At 46.4% G+C, this 22,210-nt stretch overlaps 1 protein-coding gene across 2 annotated transcripts in view; it reads right to left on the bottom strand.

The window, feature by feature from the left end:
• The window catches only part of LOC121063015 (ubiquitin-associated protein 1-like), a 70,207-nt gene that overhangs the window by 8,956 nt on the left and 39,041 nt on the right, over window positions 1-22,210 (bottom strand). For both annotated transcript variants that reach the window (XM_040543322.1, XM_040543323.1), the window contains 5 exons: window positions 21,328-21,368; window positions 17,085-17,209; window positions 14,252-15,181; window positions 1,491-1,526; window positions 821-1,018 (listed from right to left, as the gene is read on the bottom strand). In XM_040543322.1, coding sequence (XP_040399256.1) covers window positions 821-1,018; window positions 1,491-1,526; window positions 14,252-15,181; window positions 17,085-17,209; window positions 21,328-21,361 — 1,323 coding nt within the window. In that variant the 5' untranslated portion in view covers window positions 21,362-21,368. The remainder of the gene's footprint in view (window positions 1-820; window positions 1,019-1,490; window positions 1,527-14,251; window positions 15,182-17,084; window positions 17,210-21,327; window positions 21,369-22,210) is intronic.

Below are 22,210 nucleotides of genomic sequence, written 5' to 3'. Positions count from 1 at the left end.
TTCCCAAGGATTGTTCTGTGACTCCTAGGAAGACTGTGCTGACTGCAGCAGTGTCCTGGTTTCAGTTAGGACAGAGTTAATTTTCCTCCTAGTAGCTGGCAGGGTGCTATGTTTTGGATTAGGATGAGAAGAGCGCTGATAACATGCTGATGTTTTAATTGTTGTAGAGCAGTGCTTACACCAAGCCAAGGACTTTTCAGCCTCTCTCTGTCCTGCTAGCGAGCAGGCTAGGGATGCAGCAGGAGCTGGGAGAGGACAGACCCAGGACAGCTGACCCAAACTGGCCAAAGGGGTATTCCATACCATCTGACATCATGCTGAACAATGTATAGGGGTGGCTAGCCGGGGTGGGGGGGGCCGGCTGCTCGGGGATAGGCTGGGCATCGGTCAACGGGTGGTGAGCAATTGCATTGTGCATCACTTATTTCGTACACATTATTACTATTAATACTATTATTATTATTATTATTATTATTGTTATTATTTTTCCTGTCTTAATAAACTGTCTTTATCTCAACTCACAGGCTTCACTTTCCCGTTTCTCTCCCCCATCCCGGAGAGGGAGGGGGGAGGGTGAGCGAATGGCTGTGTGGTGTTTGGCTGCCAGCCGGGCTAAACCACAACAAGCAGATTAACAGAAATTTATGCAGATGTTCCTTGGTTTGGGAAGCCTTTTCTGCCAGGTGAAAACTTCTGGGGCAGTTCTGCAATCCACTGTTAGAATAAAGTGCCCTCCCCCTCCATTTTGCAAAGCTAAGGCTGTTTCTCAGCAGAATCAGCACCCACTCAAAGGTTTCTCTCTTCCTGGAAAAGCTCTTACCTGGTCTATGTTCTGTCCCTTCTTCTTCATGGCTTTCAGGACGTTCTCAGGCGAGTACCCCATGTTGACGACGGTGTCTACGCACTGCCTCTCGCTAGCGGAGAGGGCCTGTTGTATGTCAGGAGCAGGGCCACCTGACCGCTTTGCGCAGCTGGTGTTATTGGGCACTTGAGACGCTGGGAAGTTTTGGTGCATTACCTACAAGGGAAAACCCAGAGGCTTAGGTGATGGTCATCTTTTGCATCCATGTCCCCATTCCTGGCGACTGCAGGACTAGGACACACCACAAAATTAGGTAACTGGAGACTTGCAAGGCTGTGCTGGGGAAGTTGCTCACTGGTAGGATGAAACCAAGCACTTTATGTAGTCTGACTCCTACCACACCCTTTTTACCCTCAAAAAGACATTTGATTACCCAGATTTCTTGTTACATACCCTCTCTTACTGGCAGGACTGAAACTTTCTCACACCCAACCTTTCCAACAGTAAAGGTCCTTATGATATGGGAAAGCCCTTTACCCTGGAAGAAGCAAGGGATTGCTTCCCTCACCCTGCAGTTCACTCATCACCTATGATTTTCTGTACTCAGAGGAATGTTACCTCTGGAAACACCCCAGCAGCATTTTACAAATACCACGCAATACAAGCACACAGCAAGGTGGGAACATACCATAGGCATTTCTGTTTCCTTGTTGTCTGGCTGTACCTGCTGGACAACACATGAACAAGGTGATGAACATTACACACAAGCAGAGTTTGCTACAGCTGGAGAAAAAGGTTTCAGGGAAGAGACTGGGGACTGTGTCTACTGTACTGGAGAGACCTGTGGCCTGATCAGTAATCCACATGAGATGCAGAGGTTATGCAGTTGTGTGTAGTTATAACATAATCATAAGGATTGTTTGTTCTGCTCTCAAAGCACTGCATTTCACGTGCTCTATATGAGCAAAACGGCACAATGGCTAAACGCACGTGGTTTCCCACCAGCATCCAATACTGTCCCATCCCCAGCATAGGGCTAACAACACCTATCTCTGACAATAAAAACTTGTCATGGTTTCAGCTAGGATAGAGTTAATTTTCCTCCTAGTAGCTGGCAGGGTGCTATGTTTTGGATTAGAATGAGAAGAGCGCTGATAACATGCTGATGTTTTAATTGTTGTAGAGCAGTGCTTACACCAAGCCAAGGACTTTTCAGCTTCTCGCTCTGTCCTGCCAGCGAGCAGGCTAGGGGTGCAGCAGGAGCTGGGAGGGGACAGACCCAGGACAGCTGACCCAAACTGGCCAAAGGGGTATTCCATACCATCTGACGTCATGCTGAACAATATATAGGGGTGGCTGGCCGGGGTGGGGGGGCCGGCTGCTCAGGGACAGGCTGGGTATTGGTTAGCGGGTGGTGAGCAATTGCATTGTGCATCACTTGTTTGTACACATTGTTAGTAGTAGTACTATTACCATTATTATTATTTTCCTTTCTTTTCTGTCCTAATAAACTGTCTCTATCTCAACCCACAGGCTTCACTTTCCCGTTTCTCTCCCCCATCCCAGAGAGGGAGGGGGGAGGGTGAGCGAACGGCTGTGTGGTGCTTAGCTGCTGGCCAGGTTAAACCACAACAGTCCTTTTGGCACCCAATGTGGGGCACGAAGGGTTGAGATAACAACAGATCTGACTAGAGCATGTTAAAACAAGATTCTTATAAGCATTACATCAGTTTAACAGTTGCTAATCACAATGCCGATTTTTGTGATCTCAAGTCTGCTGTACCTGCTTTCCGAACTGAGTTATATAGCACATTACGTAATGTATGTGTTCCCTGTCGTGTTGCTTATCACTTCTGGGGGTCGGTATAGGGTTATTATTTTGCTGTGCTGTGTAACGCTGGCTCACGATATGATAAAATTACCGGCCATGAGACTAATCCGGTATTTGTACTCAGCATTGCCGTCAACTCCATACTTTGGGAACCCTACCTCAGAAACTATTAATAATTACACCTTTCATGCTTTTTCTTCAGGGAGCCAATCATAGAATCATAGAATTGCCTGGGTTGAAAAGGACCTTAAAGATCATCTAGTTTCAACCCCCCTGCTCTGGGCAGGGTTGCCAACCACTAGAGCACGCTGCCCAGAGCCGCATCCAGCCTGGCCTTGAATGCCTCCAGAGATGGGGCATCCACAACCTCTCTGGGCAACCTGTTCCAGTGCCTCACCACCCTCTGAGTGAAAAACTTCCTCCTAATATCTAACCTAAATCTCCCCTGTCTTAGTTTAAAACCATTCCCCTTGTCCTATCACTACCAACACATGTAAACAGGCGTTCCCCCTCCTGTTTATACACTCCCTTCAAGTACTGGAAGGCCGCAATGAGGTCTCCCCGGAGCCTTCTCTTCTCCAAGCTAAACAAGCCCAGTTCCCTCAACCTTTCTGCATGGGAGAGGTGCTCCAGCCCTCTGATCATCTTAGTGGCCCTCCTCTGGACCGTTCCAAGAGCTCCACATCCTTCTTGTGCTGGGGGCCCCAGGCCTGCATGCAGTATCCCAGGTGGGGTCTCGCAAGAGCAGAGTAGAGGGGGACAATCACCTCCCTCTCCCTGCTGGCCACCCCTTTTTTGATGCAGCCCAGGACATAGTTGGCCTTCCGGGCTGCAAGCGCGCGCTGCCGGCTCATGTCCAGCTTCTCGTCCAGCAGGACCCCCAAGTCCTTCTCCGCAGGGCTGCTCTCAAGTTCTTCTTCGCCCAGTCTATATAAATACCTGGGATTGCCCCAGCCCAAGTGCAACACCTTGCACTTGGCCTTGCTGAACCTCATTAGGTTCGCATGGGCCCACCTCTCCAGCCTGTCCAGGTCCCTCTGGATGGCATCCCTTCCCTCTATTGTATCGACTGCACTGCTCAGCTTGGTGTCATCTGCAAACTTGCTGAGGGTGCACTCGATTCCATCTATGTCATTGATAAAGATGTTGAAGAGCACCGGTCCCAAGACCGACCCCTGAGGGACACCGCTTGTGACCGGCCTCCACCCAGACATAGAACTGTTGACCACAACCCTTTGGCTGCGACCAGCCAACCAATTCTTTATCCACCTAACAGTCCATCCTTCAAATCCATACCTCTCCAATTTAGAGAGAAGATTGTGGTGAGGGACAGTATCAAAGGCTTTGCTCAAGTCCAGGTAGATGATATCCATCGCCCTTCCTTTGTCCATCGATGCCGTCACTCCATCATAGAAGGCCACCAGATTGGTTAGGCAAGATCTGCCTTTGGTGAAGCCGTGCTGGCTGTCTCGGATCACCTCTTTATCTCGTGCATGCCTTAACATGTCTTCCAGGAGGATCTGCTCCATGATTTTCCCAGGCACAGAGGTGAGGCTCACTAGCCTGTAGTTCCCCGGGTCTTCCTTTCTCCCTTTCTTAAAAATGAGAGTAATGTTTCCCTTTTTCCAGTCACCGGGGACTTCACCCGACAGCCATGATTTTTCAAATATGATGGAGAGCGGCTCAGCAACCACATCAGCCATCTCTCTCAGCACCCTGGGATATATACCATCTGGCCCCATGGACTTATACACATCCAATTTCCTTATGTGGTCCCGGACTTGTTCCACTGTCACAGTGGGATGGAATCCGCTCCTCTCACCCTCTCCTCGACATTCAGGGTCCTGACAGACATAGGAAACATGACCACCAGTGAAGACTGAGACAAAGCACTTTTTGAGTACCTCAGCTTTTTCTGTGTCTGAGGAAGCCAGTTCTCCCGTCTCGTTTATCAGAGGAGGAACACTCTCCTTGGCCTGTCTCCTCCTGCCTATTTATCTGTAGAACCCCTTCTTGTTATTCTTCACATCCCTTGCCAAGTTCAGCTCCATCTGTGCCTTGGCTTTCCTGATCCCATCTCTACACATCCGGACGACACCCCTGTATTCCTCCCAGGCTACACAACCCCGCTTCCACTTCCTGTACATTTCCCTCTTTTCCCTCAGTTTAAGCTGCACGTCCTTGCTCAGCCATGCCGGTCGCCTGCCTCCTCTGCTTGATTTCTTCTGCTGGGGGATGGAGAGCTCTTGCGCTCTCAGAAGGGTGTCCTGAAAGAGCTGCCAGCTCTGTTCCGTTCCTATGCCCTCAAGGACAGTTTCCTAGGGGATCCCAGCCAGTAATTCCTTGAGCAGCCGGAAGTTTGCTCTCCTCAAGGTCAGGGTCCTGACTCTGCTTTTTGCCAGACCCATATTCCTCAAGATCACAAACTCCACCAGGGCATGGTTGCTACAGCCCAGACAGCCTCCAATCTTAACCTCTCTAATGCTCTCTTCCACGTTGGTGAGCACCAGGTCTAGTAAGGCTTCACCTCGGGTCGGTCCGTCTATTACCTGGACCAGGAAGTTATCCTCAACAGACTCCAGGAATCTCCTGGATTGCCTGGAACCCACTGTGCCGCTACCCCAGCAGATACCCGGGTGGTTGAAATCCCCCATCAGGACAAGAGCTTGTGAGTGCGACAGTTCTTGCAGCTGAAGCAAGAAGGCCTCGTCAACAGACTCCCCCTGATCAGGTGGCCTGTAGCAGACCCCAACCACTAGATGTCCTTTACTGGACCGATCCTTGATTTTCACCCACAGGCTCTCGACCTGGTCATGGCTGTTTCTCAGGCACAGCTCTTCACAAGCTATCCACTTCCTAACATAGAGGGCAACTCCACCTCCCCTCCTTCCTCGCCTATCCCTTCTGAACAGTTTGTAGCCATCAACGGCCACACTCCAGTCATGGGAATCATCCCACCAGGTTTCCATGATGGCAACTACATCATAGTTTCCTACTAGCATGGTGGCCTCCAGCTCCTCCTGTTTGTTGCCCATACTGCATGCATTAGTGTAAATGCACCTCAGCTGGGTCACCTTTTGGGAAGGAGAAGCCCTAATACCCTCCTGACCATACTCAGGTGTTTCCATAGTTACCAACCTCTCACCAACCCTTGTGTCCTTCCTGCAAAATGTTCTGTCATCCTCATCCTTCACCAAGACACAAGACTGCGAGGTCTTGCTAGCACATTGCTCACCCAGAAGAACTGGCATGTCACATTCAGGCTCCTTTCTAGTGTCCCTGGTTCCACCCCCACCCCCCTTCATAAATAAATCTATGGAGGGGTCAGGGGAAGATGTTTTTTCCCATTTGTTCACTCTCCCTTTCTTCTCCTCCAGGCGAGTTATGGTAGCTTACCAAAACTTTGAATATCCTTGGGATGTTCAGACCAGCATGTTCTTATTGTTATGTCTCCTGAATGCACTTCAGGTTTTGTCTAAGGTTAAACAAATACTTAAGAGTGTCATCCAGAGATCTGTCCTGAGGCAGGATAGTTATGAGTGGCAGGGAGAGTGGGGGATATGGGCAAGCATCTAGAGCAGCATGCACCTTCAAGTGCTTTGGAAATTTACCCCCAAACAACTGCAAAATCCTAAAAAACTGGTAGAGTACTTGAAAAAGGTGTGTCATCGCCCTGGCAGTACCAGACATCCACAAATCACTGCAACGTGCTGGGGCTTGGCCTATGCTTACCGAGCTGCATTCAATGCCAATATAACCCCAGTGACAGACCGTGCGGCCACTTCAACCCCCTGAGACAGGCCCAGCGGCCACTCCAAGCCCTACATTGGGCCCCAAGGGTGAGCCAGGGAAACAAACTGTACCAGTGCCAGTTGCACCCGTAACCAAGGTGAAAAAATGGTTTAGAGAATCAGATTGTTTAGAACACAGAGAAACTCCTGCTAAGACTAAGCATGGAGAAGACGAGGCCGGGCCATCAGAGGAACAGGAGGATGAAGATGAAGATGTCGCAAAAACAACAGTAACTACCCGAACCCTATACCAGCGTGAGCTAAGAGATGTGCGAAAAGATTTTGGTCGCTGTATAGGTGAGCAGCTTGTCACCTGGCTGCTCCGCTGCTGGGACACTGGAGCCAATTGTGTGGAATTAGAGGGCAGGGAAGCCAGGCGGCTGGGATCCCTTGCTAGAGATGCAGGCATTCACAAAACAATTGGAGATGGAGCACCAGGCTACAGCCTCTGGAGGCGTCTCCTGTCAGCTGTGAAGGAAAGGTATCCCTTCAAGGAAGAACTTGTATGTCTACCAGGCAAGTGGACCACCATGGAGAAGGGAATCCAGTACCTGAGGGAATTAGCCATACGGGAGGTGATTTATAGGGACCTAGACAATGGACAAATATCCACAGATCCAGATAAAGTCAATTGTACACGACCCATGTGGTGGAAGTTTGTACGGAGTGCACCATCATCATATGCCAGCTCATTGGCAGTAATGGCCTGGAAAGAGGACGAGGAACCCACAGTGGATGAAGTGGTTAAACAACTCCGGCAGTATGAAGAAAGTCTCTCCTCTTCCCTACAGGCCTGCGTTTTGGCTGTGGAGAAACTTTCAGAAGAGGTCCACCAACTTAAAGAGAATTTATCTTCCTCCCCACCTGAATGAACCACTGTCTCAGCTATCAGGGGTAAGCGTCCTTCTGTGCAAGGAAGACGATATGGTGGGTACACACCCCATGCCACCCTGTGGTTTTACCTATGTAACCATGGAGAGGACATGAGAAAATGGGATGGAAAATCTACCTTGACCCTAGAGGCACGGGTATGTGGGTTACAAGGTAAAACAGTCACAAAATGGGGGGGTTCTCTGAGAAACTTGCTACTCCTATTTCCAGGCAGGGGGAAGAAAGGGACAATCGAGTTTATTGGACTGTGTGGATTCGATGGCCTGGCGCATCAGACGCGCAGAAATATAAGGCTCTAGTAGACACCGGTGCACAATGTACTCTAATGCCATCAAGCTGTAAAGGGCCAGAACCCATCTGTATTTATGGGGTGACGGGGGGATCCCAGTAGTTAACTGTATTGGAGGCTGAAGCGAGTCTAACTGGGAACGAGTGGCAAAAGCACCGTATTGTGACTGGCCCGGATGCTCCGTGCATCCTTGGCATAGATTATCTTAGAAGAGGATATTTCAAGGACCCAAAAGGGTTCCGCTGGGCTTTTGGCATAGCTGCCTTAGAGACAGAGGACATTAAACAGTTGTCTACCTTGCCCGGTCTCTCAGAGGACCCTTCTGTTGTGGGGTTGCTGAGGGTTGAAGAACAGCAAGTGCCAATCGCTACCACAACTGTGCACCGGCGGCAATATCGCACCAACCGAGACTCCCTGATTCCCATCCACGAGCTAATTCGTCAACTGGAGAGCCAAGGAGTGATCAGCAAGACCCATTCACCTTTTAATAGTCCCATATGGCCAGTGCGAAAGTCTAATGGTGAGTGGACACTAACAGTGGACTATCGTGGCCTGAACGAAGTCACGCCACCACTGAGTGCTGCAGTGCCGGACATGCTAGAACTCCAGTACGAACTGGAATCAAAGGCAGCCAAGTGGTATGCCACAATTGATATCGCTAATGCATTTTTCTCCATCCCTCTAGCAGCAGAGTGCAGGCCACAGTTTGCTTTTACTTGGAGGGGAGTCGAATACACCTGGAATCGGCTGCCCCAGGGGTGGAAACATAGCCCTACCATTTGCCATGGACTGATCCAGTCTGCACTGGAGCAGGGGGAAGCTCCTGAACACCTGCAGTACATCGATGACATCATTGTGTGGGGTGACACAGCAGAGGAAGTTTTTGAGAAAGGGAAGAAAATAGTCCAAATCCTTCTGAAGGCCGGTTTTGCCATAAAACAAAATAAAGTTAAAGGACCTGCACGAGAGATCCAGTTTTTAGGAATAAAATGGCAAGATGGACGTCGTCAAATCCCAATGGATGTGATCAACAAAATAACAGCTATGTCTCCACCAACTAGCAACAAGGAAACAAACTTTCCTAGGTGTCGTGGGGTTTTGGAGAATGCATATTCCAAATTACAGTCTGATTGTAAACCCGCTCTACCAAGTAACCCGTAAGAAGAATGCTTTTGAATGGGGCCCTGAGCAACGACAAGCCTTTGAACAAATTAAGCAGGAAATAGTTCATGCAGTAGCCCTTGGGCCAGTCCGAGCAGGACCAGATGTAAAGAATGTGCTCTACACCGCAGCCGGGGAGAATGGCCCCACCTGGAGCCTCTGGCAGAAAGAACCTGGGGAAACTCGAGGTCGACCCCTGGGGTTTTGGAGTCGGGGATACAGAGGATCTGAGGCCCGCTACACTCCAACCGAAAAGGAGATATTGGCAGCATATGAGGGAGTTCGATCTGCTTCGGAAGTGGTCAGTACTGAAGCAGAGCTCCTCCTGGCACCCCGACTGCCGGTACTAGGCTGGATGTTCAAAGGAAGGGTCCCCTCTACACATCATGCAACTGATGCTACATGGAGCAAGTGGGTTGCACTGATTACTCAGCAGGTTCAAATAGGAAACCCCAATCATCCAGGAATCTTGGAAGTGATTATGGACTGGCCAGAAAGCAAATATTTTTGGATATCACCAGAGGAGGAGGTGCTCCGTGCTGAAGAAGCCCCACTGTACAACAAGCTACCAGAAAATGAGAAGAAATATGCCCTGTTCACTGATAGGTCCTGTCGTATTGTGGGAAAGCATCGGAGATGGAAAGCTGCTGTATGGAGTCCTACACGACGAGTTGCAGAAGCTGCTGAGGGAGAAGGTGAATCGAGTCAGTTTGCAGAAGTGAAAGCCATTCAGCTGGCCTTAGATATTGCTGAACGAGAAAATTGGCCAGTTCTCTATCTCTATACTGATTCATGGATGGTAGCAAATGCCCTGTGGGGGTGGTTACAGCAATGGAAGCAGAACAACTGGGAGCGCAGGGGCAAACCCATCTGGGCTGCTGCATTGTGGCAAGATATTGCTGCCCGGGTAGAGAACCTGGTTGTAAAAGTATGCCATGTAGATGCTCATGTGCCCAAGAATCGGGCTACTGAAGAACAGAGAAACAACCAGCAGGTGGATCAGGCTGCTAAGATTGAAGTGGCTCAGGTGGACCTGGACTGGCAACAGAAGGGTGAATTATTTATAGCGCAATGGGCCCATGACACCTCAGGCCATCAAGGCCTGATGCAACATACAGATGGGCTCGTGATCGAGGGGTGGACCTGACCATGGCCACTATAGCACAGGTTATTCATCATTGTGAAACATGTGCTGCAATCAAGCAAGCCAAGCAGTCAAAGCCTCTTTGGTATGGAGGACAATGGCTGAAATACAAATATGGAGAGGCCTGGCAGATTGATTACATCACACTCCCCCAAACCCGCAACGGCAAGCGCCACGTACTTACAATGGTGGAAGCAACCACCGGATGGCTGGAAACATATCCTGTGCCCCATGCCACCGCCCGGAACATTATCCTGGGCCTTGAAAACCAAGTCCTATGGCGACGCGGCACCCCAGAAAGAATTGAGTCAGACAACGGGACTCATTTCCAAAACAACCTTATAGACACTCGGGCCAAAGAACACGGTATTGAGTGGGTGTATCACATCCCCTATCATGCACCAGCCTCCGGGAAAATCGAGTGATACAATGGACTGTTAAAGACTACACTGAAAGCAATGGGTGCTGGGACATTCAAAAATTGGGATACGCATTTGGCAAAGGCCACCTGGTTAGTCTGCCAACTGAGCTGGACCTGCCCAATCAAACCTGTTACGCACTGTAGAAGGGGATAAAGTTCCTGTAGTGCACGTAAGAAACATGCTGGGGAAGACAGTCTGGGCTACTCCTGCCTCAGGAAAAGGCAAACCCATTCGTGGGATTGCTTTTGCCCAGGGACCTGGATGCACTTGGTGGGTAATGCAAAAGAATGGGGAGGTCCGGTGTGTACCTCAAGGGGATTTAATACTGGGTGAGAATAGCCCATGAGTTGAATTGTATTATGTTAATTATTATCTAATACTGTATGTCATCACGATTGTGATTGCTATATGTCAATGTCCCGTTAATGGTATCACAGTAACAGCCACGCAGATAATGATGAATGAATTTTGATAGAATTGGACAAGCACAGCGGTGAGATGGAACGAGAACGGGCTTCAGCATGCAACGATCCAACATCACACACCATCTCTTCTGCCCGTAAAGACTGCTGTTACAGATCGAGCTCGAAGTCAGTCATGGACTACACAAACTCTGTGGACATTGTATATACATATCATTATTATTATTATTTTCCTTTCTTTTCTGTCCTAATAAACTGTCTCTATCTCAACTCACAGGCTTCATTTTCCTGATTCTCTCCCCCATCCCAGAGAGGGAGGGGGGAGGGTGAGCAAACAGCTGTGTGGTGCTTAGCTGCTGGCCGGTTTAAACCACATTTCCCTTAGTAAACTTTTTGCTGGGTTGAAAAGGAGCTAAGTGCTCTTACTTCAAGAGGAACCTTAAAGTAGCCACCTCAAAGGGCTGTTTCACATCACTCATATCAAACTTCTCATATCCAACTTGGGCTGTTAATTGTTAATTAAACAGCTGGCAGAAGAAAAATAAGCAATTGGGAGCTTCTTTGAAAAGTTCCAGCCAGACAGCACAGAAATTACCCATTTTCAGTAGCACATCTAGTTCAGAGAGGCCTCCTCTGTCCTGCCTGTTCAGTTTCCAAAACAGCCTGGCAAGGAAACCCACCTGTGTCAGGGCTGTACACCTGCTCCATTTCTGCAGAACTGGTCTGCCAAGGGGCACAACCAACCAACAGCTCTATTTTACTTTGCCCAAGGTCTGCACATTTAAAATGCAGGAAGACTTAAATAGAATCGAATAAATAGAATTAGAAGAAGCTGCAAGAAATCACTTCGCCAAAACCCTCAGTATATGGCCTTTCTTAATATTTTTCAGCCAACATCAATTGCTTGAAAACTTGCCCACTTCTTTCAGAAAGTCCTTCTTTGGGCCCCAAGAAGGACTGGGGGAGGCGCGGGGGTTTGTTCTACATTGCCACTCAATTTCTCTTCCAGGAGACAAAGCACGAGAAATCACATGCAGTTTGATAGACTAGTTTACCCAAGAACCTGGTCCTGATGGTCGTAAGAGGGGTTTGAAAGCTCTTCAAATTACACCCTTCTCCAGACTCTTTTGGCAGAGCATAAAGCACTAGAATATGGGATACAGTGAAATAGGGATCTGGAATAGCCCTAAAATCAGCTGGTTATCAAATACTCCAAATGAACGATGCTCTGTTATTAATGCAACAGCGAGAAGAACCCAAACTGTTTCTGACACCAGGGATTCAAGTCATGGAAAAGCAGCTCCTTGATCTACTTGAGCTTGATAACCTGTGCTCATGATCAAAGGACTTCCAGTGGAGGACAGAATCACCTAAAGGAACTGCAGGAGACAAAGCCAGAGCTGGCCACTCAGAAGCTGTGCTCCCTTAAGACTCAAGCCTGCATTTCAGTGCCTTTCAAGAAGGCATGCAGTGCTTTCAGCCCATGCTTGCACACTGTTCCTACTTTTAGGGACTTTGTACACTATCTGGGAGTGTGTCCATTCTGAATGGTCCATCGGGAGTGTCCATCCTCCCATAACCAAATATTTCCACAAATAAGACATTCCATACAAATTCAGGTCTCTAAACAATTGTTTAATTTCAACTGGTTGTCTTCGCTAGTCATTTCTTCCTCTGCCAAAGTTGCAAAAAGTAAACCTGTGAGCTTCAAGAAATACCGCGAGGAAAAAGGGAACCACCCAGGCCAGAATCAGTGCAGCAGAGAAATCACAAGTTTATTTGCATCCAAAAAACCCTTAGATCCAATTTACTGGTAAAACATGCTCCAGTGGTAACTCCAAATCCAAAAGTTATGATTTCTGAACTTGTGAGGGAAAAAACATGTATGTAAACAGCACTGTGCAACACACTGGGACAGAAGTATATTGAAGCTTTATAAAATCACTAGGCTTCTTCTTGTGCAATCTTGCAGTAGGAGGATTGTGTCCTCCTTCTGTCAGCCACATGGGTTACTCTGATTTCCTTCTCTATCCTTTTCATACTCCGAGGATTTTTGTTATGGTCCTTGCCTATACTTCAACTTCTTGCAACTCTGCTGTCCTTTCCCAGCCACTGGGACCTTATTGTGGAAATAGGAAACAAGCATATTCAGAAGCCTTGGAAATTCAATGGAAAGAACTAGTTCTGTCAACATACCTATTTCTTGGCTTGCTACTTACAAAACACACAGTTTCAAGTGATGATTTTTATTACGTCTCCTAGTAAGTCTATTTGTTAATTCCTTTTTTAGTTTTTAAAACCTTTTGTACCTTCCCTTACAGCATTGTTGAGAACACACCTCCCCTCTCGGTCTTCACTAGGATTTAATCTAGCACAGAGATTTAAGTACTTGCAGTGAGAATTTGGTTATCTTAAGGCCCATCTACCTAGTGGTAAGTGATCTTTCATGTTAATCCCTAGAGACGTCATGCTCCAAGGCTTCACCTCTGAGCCTCATACAATGAGGCAATATCCCCTCAAACCTGTGATTTGTAGCAGCAAGCACTTGCTCAGCACACCGCTGCTCCTGCCAAAGCTTACAGCACTGAATTTGCTCTAGTGATCCATAAGCACCTGTTCTGCTATGCTCTGAGGGATATGCTAGTTGCCAGAATACTGCATTTCTCAAATAATACTGCATTTACTTAAGCCTGAAGAGAGATGAAAGAACAGTGGGAAGAGAAGGACCATCACCAGTTTTAGAGCACATGGTGTCACAAAAACCTACAGTACACCAGCAAGAACGCAAAACCACTGTGCACAGGACAGAAGAAGCCTTCCAAATCTCACATTTTAGAGCTAATTAGAAGATTTGGCTATACAGTTTCCATTAGAATTCATAAGTATTGGTGTCCAGATCTTAGGTTCTTTGGAAAAAAGTGCCCAAGTTCACTCAAATCTGGACTCCCACTCACAAAGCCACAACAGATGGCATCAAGTTAGGTGTCCCCAAAGTACTCTCAGAACTTGCTATAAGTTAGAAGCAACAAAGCTTCAAACTCCTGTCTCAGAGCTGTACAGCAACCAAAATCTGTAAATCTGAGATGGTCTTCAAAACTGCTTTTGGTATCCAAAAAGCAATCCTCCCATCCTCACAGGTAAGAAACCATGGAAGAAATCTTACAGTTAGCTCAAAAGGCATGCAGCTATGTATAACTATGAACAACAAGAGCTGAGAAGCTGAAAAAAGTCACCAGAATTGGTTTCAAATTCAGAGATGGGAGGGGAGCAGGGAGAAGCCTGTGAGCAGTAGCCTGAGGTTCACAACCGTCAGCATGAAGACCTGTTGGGCTGATGATTTTGCCACATAAAAGAATTACTGTACATGACCTGTCCTATCTACACACCACACATTAAATGAAACTAAATACAAAGCCACGGGACATTTTAGAATCAACATTTGCCTCCACACCTCCACATCTCCCCCACAAACTCAGTTTTAATCCACTGCGTGTTTACCGTGGTCACTGTGCTTTGAGACGACTCTTCTTCCGTACAAACTGTTGACACAGCCAGGGAAGGCAGCCTGGTTGAAGAGGATAACGTTGATGTCTCCATGCCACTGTCCTCGTTTAAAGCAGAAAGACCAACCACATGGTGTCCGTTCAGTTCGCTAGCTTTAGTCTGAGCACAGGCCTGCAAAGAGCTGAGAAAAGTGCCGTTGTGGAGACAGGTAGTGCTGTGAAAAGTGCTCATGAGCTTTGGTGATTTTTGATCACTCTCATCAGAGTCGAGTTTAGGAAAGGATAGGGATTTGATATTGCTCACTGAAGTGATGGGGGACAGGGACACTTTGGAAGATAAGGACATCTTTTCACAGTTTCCCAACTGCGGCAAAGTGATAAAGCCATTGGGTTTGTGAAGGGGCTTGAAGTCCAACGTGGCCCTTTCTATGGATGCCAGAACCTCCTGATCTTGCAACACAGACTCAGACCCTCCTTTGGGCAAACTGCTATCTAACAGCTGGGCAACAACCGGCCCAGTAGTACCGACATGGATTTCCAGAATGTTTTTTAACTCCTCCTTATCATCGATAGTTTTTAATTCCAGTTTGTCAAATGGGTCTTCTTCACTTTCAAAATCAGCTGGGTTGAAGTCTGCTTTGGGGCGAGGTGGACTAAGAACTTTTTGCTTCACAGCACTGCTGTCAGCTGGCGTGGGAGTAAGAATGTTATTGTGCTGCAGACCAGCAAGGATGGGGTTAATAGGAGGAGGTATGGCCTCAGGGCAAGGTCCCTCTGAGAACCCCATTCTGTTGCTGTCCTCTGGGGCTGCTTTTGAGTTTGCTATTGCTTCTTCTGCCTTGCGTTCAGCTTCTTTCTGGGCAGCTTGAATTTTTTTGATATCTTCAGCCCACTCGATTGTTTTCTTTTCCAGGGAGAAGTCATACTGACCAGTGGTAGAGAGGGAAAGAGGGAAAAAATAAAGACAAGTTATAAGAATCACAGCTACTACTTTACAGCAGAAGTAACACAAGTAACACAGAGCAAGAACTACATGAATCATCACAGACAGACAATTTTTCCCCAGCATCTCTCATAACCTACAGAATGGCAAAACTAGGAGACACCAGCAGTAGTTCATTTTACCTCTTGCAGCAAAATCTGGCTATAGTCTGGATCAGAATCTCATATTTTGTGTCCATCCTACATTTAGTTTTGTTTAGAGCTACTGATGATCACAAGATCAGTTTCACAACTCTCTCCCCCTCTTCCAACAAGAAAATAGATGCAGTCAGTGGAAGCCTGAAGTGTCAGTGACAGCGATGTCACACATGATAGACAGTCACACCCAGATCTGGCACCACTGAACAAGGCATTCAATACTACAGAAGAGTAATTTTTGCATCCAAAGAGCAATAAGGTATTTATCAGTTCCCCCTAAAAGATTCCTAAGGGACCTGACACTAGTTTTAGACCCACTGGTTGGAGAAGTATCAGCATTCTTATATCTGTGCTAAGGACTCATCAGCCAAAGGGGATATGCTGGCTACTCTGACAACAACTTCCTGTAGTAGCAGATTTTGCCACTGTTCTTGGCATGACTGGATCCCACAAACTTTTCTCATTTGACATCAGCTCCTTCAGGGTTGGGTTAGCACATAAGACATTTAGATAAGCTACTCACTACCAGCACACAGGCCACTGTGGTAGCCTGACTGAGAGGACAAAATTCTGAACACACTAAATATATGTGAAGCTTTAATATCTTACAGAGACCAAACGCACTTAGCGCCCTCCGTATCATGACAAAACATTCAGAGAACACAGCCTACAAAGCTAAGTCCAGGGTGTAACCTACCTGTGACTCACAAGAATTACAGCCTGCTTGCCAGGATGATGTCACATAACCAAATGGGTAATAAGACATCCTAGCTCTGAAGGGCAACAAGTCAGGAAGGTTTGCTACGCCTCCGCTGGGCTTTTCTGGGACTCACACTGTGCCATCCATCCCATAGCAGGCTCCAGAGAGAACCTGGAGACCTATCTCAACTCTATACTAAGTAGTTTTCCCTTCCTTTAGCTCTAAGAGATGGGACATATAATTTATCAACAAGGTGATTTTGAAACACAACTCACTGGCAGAAGTGCTGGGCACTATTCATTCCACATTTTGCCATCTGAGCAGAGCTACCATAGCTGTATACATACAAACACACGTTTAGACACATGAAATACTAAGTACATGGCTTTGGTCAATTTAGCCTCAATGCACTTTTACTACTTTGAATAGCTCCCACCAGAACTGTAAAAAAGCCAAGTAGTTCTGTGCAAGGCATAGCCTACATGATCACATCATTTTATTTGAGGCGTTGCAATCCAACCAGGCGTACTGTATTTGAACCCCAGCTTGGCTGGAAAAGAGAGAGAGCACAGAATATGGTCATACTTGTAGAACCCTGTTTGAGGGTATGCCATAGCATGGGTGTTTCAATTATTACCACCTTTCCTCTTAAAAATACAACTTAGTTTAGCAATGTCAGGGTAGCATTTAAACCCTTACCTGTTACACAAAAACACTGTGGGTTTTTTGGAGTAGATACACTAAAATAAATGCCATCAGACTTTTTAATAGTGACAAGTAGTACAAACTTTTTGCATGGCTTACAATATTATCTTCCTCTACATTCTAGCAGACTGTGAAATAACAGTATAGCACAGTGAAGATATATATATATATATATATATATATATATATATATATATATATATAAAAAATATAGTTCTCAGCATTGCATGTTGAAGACCTAGGGTCACAGAGGAAAGAGCAGAAGTGCACAAACCATCCTTACCTGGGCTTCTCTGACAAGCTGAGAAGAATCAGGCAGGCAGAAACCAATGGGTAATCCAACCTTCGAAGGGGTTTTAAATCTGTCTCCTATCTTAAATGGGACGTCATCGAGATAACTGAAAGGCCCTAAGATCACAAGAAGAAATTGTATCAAAAACCTTACGAATTTGATGCATTCAGTTAAGTCTCATGTTTCTGTATTTGGCAGCTACTCTTTCTCTGCTACCCCAACCACACAATGTGACTCAATACAAAGGAAGTTGCATGATAAGAAACACACTGAATATGCCTGGACTTCATTGCTTCAGTTTTGTTCTTTTTAAAAGAATATTCTAGTCCATAACTATATTTTACAACACTCCAATCGCTGAGCAGATTTTGAAGTTAATATTCCAGCATCTTAGCTTCCCTCATGACAACACTATGCCTACACAACCAGAAATTGAAGCTCTCCTGAATGTTGCGTTCTGTTATGCCTCTATAGAAGGAGCCATCAGTTTTTGTTATATTCAAAGCAAGTTTTAAAATGACCCAGCTGTAGAGCAGCTAAGAAAAAAAAAAAGTTTTGACATACAAGTGGAAAGTAACATTTGGACAGAAGGGGTCACAAGGACAAAGTGGCCCCAAGTCCAGGAGATCCGCTTTAAACAAAACACGGTGAAATAGCTCAAGAACATTCAGTGTAGCAATTCTGACTTTCCAAACAAGGCAATCTAACTGGATCCAGTCTGATTTGTGATCACTCCAGTGAGAGGCCACAGACTTATTCCATGGTCCTCCATCTGTGCTTTACATCTGTCACTTACGTGTAGTATTTATAGTGTTTTAGGACAAAAACTTTTCAAGCACCCTGCAAACTCACTAGGCAGAATCACCAACAACTCAAGTTCCTCCAAGAAGCCAGACTAAAGTTTTTTTTTTTTTTTTTCCATGAGCTGCTGTGAAGAAGTGCAAGAAAACCCGTAACATAAATTGTAGTCAGTTTCTAGATTAACTGGTCTAACCTTTTGGAATTATGTGCAAGGTTTTTGACTGTATATTACTAGACAAACACTTCAAATTTTTGTTATCATTTGTAACTTTGCTCTGAATGCTACAGATTCGACAAGACATTAGTGGCAATGTGAGATGTTTGGTGACTAACCTCTTGCTCAGTGAGCTGTAACTTGCCATTTTTATGTGACCCATTTTCATACTTGGATGACAGTTTAAGTACTATTTGTGCTCCTTCACTGTTGACTCATCTACAACAACACAGCCACAAGCTCCAAGAGGACAAGCAGCTTTTGAGAACAGGAATATCCTGTTAATTTGGAATCAAATGTTTATGTGCTGTCATCAGTTGACCTCTCGTGCTATAAACTGCATTGGCTGGTCCCAGAGCCCTGTTGGGACACAGAGGGCATTTCCTCTAGCCCTGACACCCTCAGGCTGAACAACCTACATGGCACCCATACTACCAAAACAAAAGAGCGCTCCAGGCAGAATATAATAGTATTTTCACTGGTCCTTACTGAGAAGCAGTACACAGCACAGCATTCAAACTGCACCTCGCTGGCCACCAACACCACGACACCCAAACAGTATTTGAGCTGGCAGTGTGAGAACTTGGATACAACAGTGCGTGTTTATGCAGAAGTAGCAATTGTGGCAGCCTTTGTGCTTACACTTACATCATGGCCAGGTCAGAGACAGCCTTATCTCCTCCTAAACGCTCAGAGTCAAGCTTGCCTGCTGCTACCATGCCCTGGTTAGTCCCGCTGCTACAAGTCCTGCTCTAACTGGGATGATCCAAGCACACAAGCCAAGCACAATTACCTCTTTGCACCAATCTCACAGCCCAAATTGCTCAGTATGCAAATACTTGTCTTATTAGACCTATTGACACAGTAAGTGGGAGACACCTCCCCTTCCACAGCCTTCTTGTTTGCCTGAAATACACACTAGCCATAGAGCACACACTGTGGTATTTACAGAGCAACATCCCTTGTTTTGGGACAGTAAAAAACCTAAGTGCACCCAGACTAGATGAGCTGAACTGACGGCTGTCAGTTTAACCTCAGCACCTAGACTAAGGAATAAAAACTTTCTTGTTTCTTCCCAGTATGTTAATTTTCTAATACACTGCTATAACCTTCTCTTGAATACAATCCTGCTACAAAAACATCAAGCATGTGCTAAGAGACACCAACTGTTTTAGGACAGTTAATAGAAAAAAAAAAGCATTTTTGAAGCAAAACACTGATGCTCATAGCATTCAGCCCAATCACAACAGTACTAGTCTAGGAAAACTTGAAAACTGACCCAGAAAGTAAAGAATCCTTCACTTTTTTTTTTAAATAGATGACCTTACTACCTGAATACTCAAATAGATAAAGACTCAATTTGTCTTCTAACAGTAAATTCAATACAAAAAGTAAAACCAACATATACAAAGTAACACCCAAGCCACTGTTTTGATGGTAACATGTGGTGGTTTTACTCAGGTGGGCGGCTGAGCTCCACCTCAGCCACTCTCTCACTCCCCCTTCCTCTTTGAGGAGGGGGAGAAAATACCATGAAAAGGGCTCGAGGGTTGAGATAAGGACAGGGAGATCGCTCAACAATTATCGTGAGGGGCAAAACAGACTCAGAGTAGGGAGACAGTAAGATTTATTGCCTATTACTAACAAGCTAGAGAAGTGAGGAACAAAGGAAAGAAACCAAAAATGCCTTCCCCCCATCCGCCCTCTTCCACCTCCTCCCCCCGAGCAGCGCAGGGGAACGGGGGAATGGGGGTTGTGGTCAGTCTATAGAGTGGTGGAGATGAAGCGCTGTCTCGGTCACTCTCTTCCCCTGCTCCACATGGGGTCCCTCCCATGGGATGCTGTCCTTCCCAAACTGATCCTGCGTGGGCTTCCCACAGGCAGCAGCTCTTCAAGAACTGCTCCAGATATGGGTCTGTACCACGGGGTCCATCCCTCAGGAGCAAACTGCTCCAACCTGGGTCCCCCACGGGCAGCACCTCCTGCCAGGTCACCTGCTCCTGCGTGGTCTCCTCTCCACAGGCTACAGGTCCGTCCCGGAATCTGCTCCGGCGAGGGTCCTCCACAGGCCGCAGCCTCCGTCGGTGCAGGTCCACCTGCTCCACCGTGGTCTCCTCCACGGGCTGCAGCATGGAACCCTGCTCCATCATGGTACTCCATGGGCTGCAGGGGGACAGCCTGCTTCACCATGGTCCTCACCACAGGCCGCAGGGGACTTCTGCTCCGGCGCCTGGAGCACCTCTCCCCCTCCTTCTTCACTGACCTTGGCGCCTGCAAGGCTGTTTCTCACTCCTCTCACTCTCCCAGCTGCTGTGTAGCAGCGTGTTTTTTTTTTTTCCCTGTCTTAAATATGCTCTCACAGAGGCGCAAACACCATCGCTTATTGGCTCAGCTCTGGTCAGCAGCGGGGCCCTTACCTAACATGGGGCAGCTTCTAGATTCTTCTCACAGAAGCCACCCCTATGGCCCCCTGCTACAAAAACCTTGCCACGTAAACCCACTACATTAAGCAAAGCAATTAAAGGATTTCTAACTGTTATTTAATAGGCTGATTTTTAGAAATTTCATTTGAACCACCCAGCATAGCTTTAATTGATTACTCATTTTAATAATCTATGTTACACACACAAAAAATGAGCTTCAGGGAAATGAGTCCTCTCAAATTGATACCCCATTTTCTAAAAGAAACACACATTGCAGCACAAAATTCTTATGACACCAATCATCTGCATGACCTTACACATCTCAGATGTAGGAGAGATCACTCACTCAACTGCAGGCTACTAAGCCAGATGAGTCCAGTTTAGGAATAAATTAATTGCTGAGCAAAAAGCAACCCAATGATATATTAAAAGCTTGACTTGCGATCCAGCTTCTCACTTGACTTTCATAGTAAGAGGCTGCAGATCTAGCATCTGCTTCAGCAAGCATCACATGAGCACCAAAACTGCAGTTCAGCTTTGATTTTGAAGGGGTATTATTCTGCCATAAGAGAGGGGCAGGGATGATGGGGGATAGTCATAGGCTGAACTTCAGTTTAACCAGAGAACGGGCACAGCGTTAGCAAGCAGATATGCAAGAAGGAAGCCAAGGCACTTCATTCCTAACAAAAAAGCCAGTCAGGGGCTGAACAGATTAGTCTCGATGGCCAGGACATTACTCAGCAGCAACAGTAAGATTCATCCTACTGATAGGACGAGGATACCAAATTCCACTTACCATGAGAGTCAGACCCCAACTTCTTAGAAGCCATTTAGAACCTGAAAAACATTTTAAAATTGATTTAGCAACTTAATACATATAGCATTGCGTAAGCCTACAGTCTTATGGGACACGCTGCTGACACTTGCTATGTTAGACAGCAAAATGGATTTTATAGTGCCAAGAATTGACCAAGTGAATACATAACTTTGCTCAGAGTCTGACAATCCAAATAGCCAAGAAGCAGCCAGGTTGATTAGGAAAGCCATGCTGTAGATCACAGCACTCCGAGACTGCTCCTTCCCAGCCCCACTGAGCACATCCTGCCTCCTCTGGCATTAATAGCCCTTCCCACTGGAAATACCACACTGATCCTCTTCAGTTTAATCCCTGTTGCTCTAAAAAGGGATACTATGATATTGGGTATGCACAGCCAGCATGGCACTTGTCTAGATGTGCTGGGTAGTACACCGATAACAATACACAATGCTGGTACACAGTAACTGGTAGGAAGACCTCAAGTTTTTGGATATGCACAAGGAAACAATGCTAACCAGAGTCTTCATCCAGCAACCACAGAATTTAATCAACAACTTCTTTGTGTGTGTGTGTGTTTTTTTGTTTGTTTGTTTGTTTAATTTGAGAAGTCAATGCAAATCCTACATGGCTAAGATGTTAAATGCATGATTATTCAGGCAGCTTTTAACACAGAGGGCCTTCTCAGGGCTATCCTGAGAAGAGAGCTGTTTTGAAACTAGAGCGAGCTGGAGAATATTTGTTGATCGGTCAGCTAAAACCCCACTACAGGATGCTTGTGGCGCACTCAATAACCTAGTCTAGCAGCTAAAGCAGGTACAAGAGCATCACAAGATCTTCCTTAGAACACCACAGCCTATTTCCC

This window comes from Cygnus olor (assembly GCF_009769625.2).
Source record: "Cygnus olor isolate bCygOlo1 chromosome W unlocalized genomic scaffold, bCygOlo1.pri.v2 SUPER_W7, whole genome shotgun sequence".
In the NCBI taxonomy this organism is placed as follows: domain Eukaryota; kingdom Metazoa; phylum Chordata; class Aves; order Anseriformes; family Anatidae; genus Cygnus; species Cygnus olor.
Note: the sequence above shows the minus strand (reverse complement) of the source record. Positions and strands in the feature narration are given on the sequence as shown.